This window comes from Anopheles cruzii, chromosome 2, assembly GCF_943734635.1.
Source record: "Anopheles cruzii chromosome 2, idAnoCruzAS_RS32_06, whole genome shotgun sequence".
Classification (NCBI taxonomy): domain Eukaryota; kingdom Metazoa; phylum Arthropoda; class Insecta; order Diptera; family Culicidae; genus Anopheles; species Anopheles cruzii.
In genome coordinates, this window is record NC_069144.1 from 29,483,755 (window position 1) to 29,492,066 (window position 8,312).

The 8,312-nt window shown below is 51.4% G+C and overlaps 1 protein-coding gene across 1 annotated transcript; it reads right to left on the reverse strand.

The window, feature by feature from the left end:
• Nucleotides 1-2,683: 2,683 nt before the first annotated feature.
• LOC128278816 (uncharacterized) lies at nt 2,684-8,312 on the reverse strand. The gene is made up of 7 exons (XM_053017542.1): nt 7,999-8,312; nt 6,915-7,887; nt 6,755-6,844; nt 6,543-6,685; nt 4,413-4,601; nt 2,931-4,340; nt 2,684-2,843 (listed from the first exon to the last, which is right to left on the reverse strand). Exons 1-7 carry the CDS (start codon nt 8,310-8,312, stop codon nt 2,684-2,686), a joined length of 3,279 nt encoding a protein of 1,092 aa, XP_052873502.1.

Consider the following 8,312-nt stretch of genomic DNA (forward strand, 5'->3'; position numbering starts at 1 on the left):
GCCACGGTTGATCGTTAGTGAGCGTGGACTAAAATTAGCTTCTTTTGTGTTTTACGCTCTGAGCAGTAGCCCAGCGCATAATTTTGCCAACATAGCGAAATAAATAATGTTACGAGAAAAAAAAACACTTAACTTAACTGCCCTCCGCGTAGTAGAAGATCTTGTTGCAGTGAGCAGCGCTCACTAACGTCGTCGGTGGTACTTAGAGAGGATCAAAGTATGAAAAAAGCTTTCGAAAGTCCACCGCATACGCTGTACAGTAATTTTACCTTACATTTTTACATTGAACCTATCCCTTGCTGCACAAACTGGTCATCGGTTTATCGTTACTATCAGGTGGACCGCGCACATTACGCATCTGCCAACTGTGAATTGTTCGACAAGGGCATGTTGATGTTCCGCAGCACTGGGCGAAACAAAAAGGACACACATCTGTTTTGCATTTCGAACTAAACTAATAAGGGCGTAGACGGTATGGTTTGACGGTGCACTAACCTAATGCAATAATAACCGAAAGCTGATCGAATAAAAACCGTGGTAATAGTTTAGCTATCGATATAAAAACGTGACAAAGTTTTCAGCTTTAGGGATTCCTCTAACGACCTAACCGTTTTCGTTTACTCAGTCTAATGTTTCCCTCACCGTTTTTGCTCAGTTTCTGTTTTCGTTTCGACGATACTTGAGTCCGTTGTTTCTCCGACCCGACGCTAGTAAGTGTGTGGATCGCTACACCATTTAAATCAGCATGTGCATATGTACACTTTCTTCTTTCTTATTTCACTTTACTCGTAGTAGTTCACGATGCTACATATGTCTCACACTGACCCTTTGCGGCTGACACATTGGTAAGCGAGTATTGTTTTAAAAGGTCCTCGCATTCCTTACAGTTTCTGAACCTTTAACGTGCCACTAGTAAACGTGCTTAGCTCCCGTTGTTGAGAGTAAGTCTAGACTCACCCACATATTGACTTCTATTTTCCGACTTGCCATTGCTCGTGTGTTTACAGTTTTCACTAACTCTCTTTGTGCGTATCCGCGCGTTTGGTGATTTTGTTGTGTTTCTTTTGTTTTTTCCAAACACATTTCACACAACACCATGTTTTACAATAAACGTCTTCGCTTTGTAGTAGCTCTCAAGTCTTAAAACAAGTACCTACAATACATAGACCATTTTACGCCAAGCAAAACCTCAAGTAATGTGGGGTCTCTGGGTGGTACACGCGATTTGTTTTTCCTCAGCGAACGTTTCTTCATGAGTGATTTGTTTTTTTTTAATGTTCGTTCCAGCATCTTTTGCTCAATCTGATTTACCACCTTTTTCGCCGCCTGATCACTGCGCAGGTAACGGAATGAATTATGGGTTATAGAAACTTGTCAGGATTGGAAAGTAAGAAGTAGCAAAAGCAAAACTTATGGCAGTTCGGGCTAATGATAGTATTTCGTTGGCCATTTAACATACACCTTCTTGCCGGCCTTCGATTATTGTGAGAAATACTTTTATGCGAAAAAGAGTTTCCCATCAGACAGCATGAACTTGCCCTTAAAACCTATTATGTCCAGTAGTGGTGGTGATGGTTTAGCTGTGAAATTTACTGTGATGCTACAAACGGCTTCAAGAAATTCGTGGGCCAAAAACCTCTCTTTTTCTAAATACGGCAAATAAATTAATATGCACCCGAAGCGTAGCCAACACCACTGGTGCAAGCGAGATGACCGGAATCAGCGCAAGGAACACAAAGACTGACTAAAACGTGTCTCCTCCGTACCAAGGATGTATCCACGGGGCTGACGGTGGCGGCGTGGGGGGATAGATTGTGGGAGACGGCAGGGCGCAGGATCGGGCTGCGCTGCTGGTTTCGTACGCCCCTCCAGCTTGCATCGGTGGATACGGTGGGGGAGCGGATCCGAAATGTGGTGAAAATAGTGGATTAGCTGCGGCGAGGGATGCGGCTTGCTGTTGTTGCGTCGTCGACATTTGTTGCTGCTGTTGTTGCTGCTGAAGGTGATGATGCGGGAGATGGTGCTGTGCGGCGGCGGCAGCAGCCACTAGGGCCGACTCTTGAAATGGTGAGTAGACGGACGAACCGTGGTGGCCGAGGGCACGGCTGGCAGCAGCAGCGGCAGCGGCAGCCACGGCTGCGGCAGCAGCTGCCGCTGACTGCGTAACAGACGCACCATCCGGCAAAAAGTAGTCCGACAGTGCGGCGGCGGTAGCCGATTTATCCTGTTGATAGCGACACGAGGACATCGTCTTTTTATCGTAAGCGCTACTGGCTCCGGTGAGACAGCTACCGGTTGGGGCAATGGAGCTTGCGAGAGAGTTGAATGCACTTGCACCATCGGAAGAAAAAATCCCGGCCGTAGCCGTACACGGTGCGGCGGTTCCGGATGTGGGGCAAGAGGACAGGCTGGCAAGAGGAGCGCTGCTGGTGGATCCTGATAGGGTCATTTTTTTAGCACTTCCACTTCCGCCGCTGTTGGCCACTAGCGACAGTGACGAAGATGAAGGTGGTGGCGTCAGATGGTTCCAGCCACCGAGAGAAGCACTGCCCGTGATGCCCGCACCGCCACCAGCAACACTAGCACCATTCACCGACGAAGATGATGCGGACGAAGAGGATGATATAAGGTCGGAAACGATTGTGCTCTGAGGGCACCGCTGCTGTACCCCCCACCCCAATTCCTAGCTGATACGAGCCCGCTTGTTGGCCGGCGTATCCTGGATGTTGTTGCGCACCATGTACTGTAACTGCGGCATGTACGTCATAATGTCCGCTACCTGGACCATCGCCATTTTATCCACATTCGTACGACCTGCCTCCTGCAGCGCCTGGTACTGCAAGCTGCAAACGGTGGAGAAAAAAAATACGTCATTAACCGTGCACCACTACAGACTCAGCGGGATCGCTCCTTTCGCTCGCGAAACCGACCTGTTGCCGATGAAAAGAGTGACGTCCAACACCGTCAGAGCCCGGCGGCACAAGTCCAGGCTGACGTAGGGAAAGAACACGTCCTTCAGGTCGAAGATCGTCATCAGATACTCGTTGTGCCGGTAAGGCGTCTTGTTCACGCAGTAGATGATTTTGTTTTCGACCGGTTTCTTCACCACTTCGTACGGCTTGTACGGTGTTACGCCCATGTTGAGCTCGGGAAGTATGATGAGATTACCGTGCATACTGTTACCGGTAGCAGCAGCGGCCGCAGCTGCCACTGCAGCCGCGTTGAGTGCTGCCTGCTGTGCTTGCTGCTGCTGCTGCTGCTGCTGCTGTTGTTGCTGCTGTTGTTGCTGCTGCTGCTGCAACTGCTGCTGCAGAACGGCATTCGATGCACGATAGTTGTTGGCGACGTTTCCGACGATAGAGCCTCCGCCCGGGACTCCCGCGCCACTCGAGGAACTGATAATAGAGCTGGACCGACTGCTGCCCGAAAGAGCCGATCCGGACCGCTTAACACCGGCCATCGATGTCTGCGATTGTTGCTGAGCTTGCTGCTGCTGTTGCTGCTGTTGCTGCTGCACCGATTGCTGCTGGCTGAGCGCTGCCCCTGCCATGCTGGACCTTGGGGTAGAAGATAGATCAATTACATCCAGCAATCCGGTAGAAACTAGCCCACGGAGGTAGTTTCCTCCACCGCCGACAGAACTGTGGCCGACACTCCTGGCGCTCGCGGCACTCTTGATGACACTCTGGCTCCTAGCAAACTCGTCAACTCTACCACCGTGTCTACTACTGTCATTCACAATTACGGAGGAACCCGTGCCAGAGGAACCACAGCCAGTGGTGGTGTTTGTGCTTTCCCGATAGGACGGTAGGGTACTGCAGATGTTGCTGTTGGTGTTGCTCCTGGTTCTCTCGCGAGCCGTCTCAATGGCACCGCCAACGCTGCCACGACCACCGGTGGCGTACGGGAGAAGTTCCTGGATAATCTCAATGTCTTGCGATCCCAGCGTCTGCAGCAAAGCCACCAGATCGACGGCACTGGGCGCGAAAGGGTTTCCTCCACCCGGTCCCGGTCCTCCGTTCGGCAACTCTCCACCGGCCACGGGTATGAGAGCGGGCGGTGGCTGCCGCGCCTGGACACCCTTCGGCGAAGCACGCGTTGGAGAACCGACCGGAACGGCCGTTATCGAAACCGGCGGATAGTTCTTCGGGTAGGCGATCGGGAGTGGCCCCCCAATACTGCCGGTGCTGCCGCCGGTTCCAGTGCCATAGTATGTGCCACTCTTGGCGCTACCATTCGCTCCGAGAACACCGAGCCCGGGAGTGCTGTTGCTTGGCGTTATGGTAACGTTCCTTCCCAGTGACAATCCGCCAAGGCTATTGCTGCTGCTGCTGCTGCTGCTGCCGGTGCTACTGCCACCGCTGCTCGGGAGCCCCACCGGGACCGGCAAGGGTGCTGTGTGATTCGTAGGCTCACGATTTCCGCCCGAAACCGCCAGCTCGCTAATCTGCTGCCGGTTGAGACGGGACAGATTAACGGTGCCATTGGGACTGCTGGAGGTAGCAAATATGGAGAGGGCGGGATTTAGGTACGATAAGGGATTGCTGCCGTTGCTCGAGCGCAGGGATGCGGCTCCGGTTGCACCAACACCACCATTCGACCTGTGGGAAGGCATATTACACACAACGGAGTTTAGCGCCCACCGGAATGAAACATGACACGCAAAACCCGACTAATTACACGCCGTTTTCCTTCCCACACTTTTCCATTTTGGGCAGCCATTTCTTTTTCGTGCAATTTTAAAAGAGAAATTCTGCGAAATGCACCTTGTTCTCTCTCTCCATCGCTCTGTTTCGTTAATCTTCTACATTTTTTATGTATCTATGTTTTCAATTAACAATCTAATCCTGTCATTATTAAGGACGGGCGTACAATGGCCATAAAAATTAGACCAACAGGAAATTTTCTTTACTGCAAAATAGCCAAAAGAAAATGCTTCTTCATTTTTCAAAGATAAAACCACGGTGAAGCGGACCAGTGTGGAGCACAACGCGCCGCTAAAAGACTGGCCAGGCAGCTAAACCACTCCACTTGATTCTCCGTTAGCGAGCCCCTATCCTGAATTATTACTGCCTCCAACTTTACAGTAGCGCAGAAGTGCGACACATTATTCGATAATGCGCTGTTTCAGTTATATTAGGCCGCAAAAACCTATCCGTGGCAAAATGTAGACAAATTCGGGACGTTCTACAAAAGTAAGGCCAGCGTAGAGCGGTTAGATGTGGAGGTCGCGGAATAGGGAAGTAATCAAGGAGCACTGTTTAGGATGGTCCAGGCGCAAGCAACCGTGTAGCAACAGCAGTATGACCAAGTCCATCGGGGAAAGCACACACCACCACTGATTGAGTTCTGAAAGAAGGAGAAAGCTACTCCTACGAGAAAGCTAAGAAATTTAGAATTAATTGCAATAACTTCAATCGAACTGATATATCGGGTGGCTTTTGAAAGGATAGTAACAGTACGCCGAGTTCTTTAAGTATCAAAGGATTTTGGCAACATGAAAAAACTCAAACTCAAAACAAAATAGTCCAGCCAAAACGTAGAGTTCATGTTCCGTACGAAAGGCTCACAAATACGCGAAAATAGATACAATAAACAGCATGGTCTAACAACAAAACCGAACAAAATTTACATACTTTGTAGGCGTTCATAAAATTGAATGTTCTATCTACAATACAACGGGAAACAATAGCTCTACCACATAAAAGACCGGAACATAACGTAAACAACAAGTACATTTCAACTATTTCCAAAAGGTAGCTTAGTCCATTTCTTTCCCTTCGTCAAAATAGTTCTGTAGTCTAATCAAAGTTGCATCGCTTTTTCTCACATTTGAAATTGTATGCAACTCCTTATTTTTGTTTAAACTTTCTGAACCCCAGGACCCATTGCCATTCAAACAGAGCACAATGAAAAAAAGGCCAAACACGCACCCGTTTTGAATAGAACGATACTCTCTGTAAACTGAATTGCAACATCTACATCTGCAACAACTACATTGTTCAATATTTACATCGACACTGATCCAAGGGCTTTAAATAAAAGATTCGAAAGATCGCTCCTCAAATGGTCACATTTTGTCTGATCGATTTCGTTCTCTTGTGTAAAAACTACCCCCCATAGAGTAATTGAAACAAAGCTAATCAAAATAGAAGGTAGCGGAAGGAAAACAGCAATGTTCGACTAAACAACAACAATCAATTCGACTACGCAGGTCACAATCAAACGATACCAATAGACGGATTAGCGTAGAAAGTGTGCCAATCATTACAGAGCTCAAAGCTTACTACGACTACGGACTACGACGAACACATTGGGAGCAAGTATTGAACGGAGCGTCCTTTTAGACAAGAAAAGCCCATCCAAGAAGCCCTCCACAGGATTCATCATATTCGCATCGTAGTAACCGTAGCAAGCTTACGCGAGTGTCGTTCGCAGTTCTTCATAGCTTTTTAGTGTCACCCGCTCACGCTCACACTCACACACACTCACACACAGTCTTTCTGTCCTTCGCGCGATAAGGCGCAGCGTGCGGTACTTACAGGTGGGCGGCTTGCGAGCGCACCAGCGGCGGGGGAACTGCTTGGTTTTGGGACGCGCGTGACGTCATGGACATGGCGTTGTTGATATAGGAATTGTACTGCTGCATCTGCATACTGCGTATCTGTGCCTGCGCCTGGGCAGCCTAAAACAATAACGATTGCGGGTTAGAACACAGGACGACACCCCCTCCACGGATCGGCCGGGGCGTTACCTGTTGAGCCTGGCTTAGCCTTAGTAACTGTTCGTGCTGTGGGGTCAGAACATTGGCGTGATTGCCGATGTTCCAGTTGTTGGTGAGCGCCTGCCGGGAAGGGAGAGAGAGATGGAAGTGTCAACATAAAAAGCGCCTCGATCGAAGCGACGCCACGCACCTGTACCGCGGCCGTAATATTGTTCATTTGGTTGTTGCTTTTGGCGAGATTTTGCTGCGTCTGGAGCGTCTGGTAGATGTTGTTGTTCGTGGCGGCCTTGCGCCCCTGCGTGGTGCTGATGATGGCGGGCACCTTCGGCGGTGGCTGAGCCGGCTGGCGCGTCCAGTGGACCGTGTTGTTGCCCTTCGGGCCGGACAGAAGCTGCGAGTCCACGACCTTGCTCGGCCAGTAGTCCTCGAACTCGGTGCCGGGCGGAAAGTAGCCCTTAATGTCGGTCAAACTGATGACCGCCACCGAGTCGCTGGCGAACAGCTCGTTCCGGATGCCCTGCACCTTGCAGCAGAACTTCAGGTACGACAGGTCCCAGCCGGACAGATTGTCCGCCTTCAGCTTCAGGTTGTCCGTTTCGCCCTCGAAGTAGAACAGGGGCACCATCTTCTGGAGGTCGCGCACCGTGTACGGCACCACCGACTCCTTGTTGATGCGGATGAAGCCACACTTGTCGTTCGGCGTACTGCAGCCCATCAGCAGCTTCTGGTAGCACACGTCCAGGAAGCGGTAGAACTTGTGCGCATCGGTCAGCCGGACGACCAGGTCCTTGAGGGTGAACATTTCGCGCCCAAACTGCAGATCGCAGTGCTTGGTGTTGATCTCGTTAAACAGCTTGCTCTCCGCCTCGGTGATGTAGTACGACCGGACGCAGGTGCACGTGTAGATGTCCTGGTGCAGGTAGTTGAGATACTTGTTCAGCAGCTTCATCTCCACCATGCGCACCGCACAGTAGCGCTCCTCCTGGCGAAAGATGTACGGAATGTACACCTTGCCCGGGAACGTTTCCCACCCAAAGTGGCCCTTCAGCGTGGCCTCGTCGCCCAGCTTTCGCTCGCCATTCTGCTGCTCCGACGAGGATGCCCCACCATCCGCCGCCCCTTTGGCGTTTCCATTCGCCGCCGTTCGGCCACTGCTCGTGCCGCTACCTTGCCCCAGCGGCACCCCGATGCCGCCGCCGCCGCCGGTGGGGATTAGCATCCCTCCGGCGGCGGCTCCCGGATTCGATATTAGCGACGACGTGGCCGCCGCCGACGACGTGGAACTGTTGGTGGCAGGGGTGGCCGTGTTTGTCGGTTTCCGGGTCAGATAGTTTAGTATGTTGGCCTGACCACCGGAGGACGCCATTCCATTGCCGGTGACCGCGAGCTGCCCGGAACCGGCCACCAAGCCACCGGGCCTCACCGTCTGCTGCTGCTGCTGCTGCTGCTGGATGGTGGCGGCCGCCGCCTTCGCCGACTGCTGCTTGTGTACCTCGATGATTTTGGCTGCCATCTCGTTGATTTCGGCATCATCGTGCCGCTCCTGCTTCACCGTTACCGGTGGTGGTGGTGCCGTCGTGCTGGACAT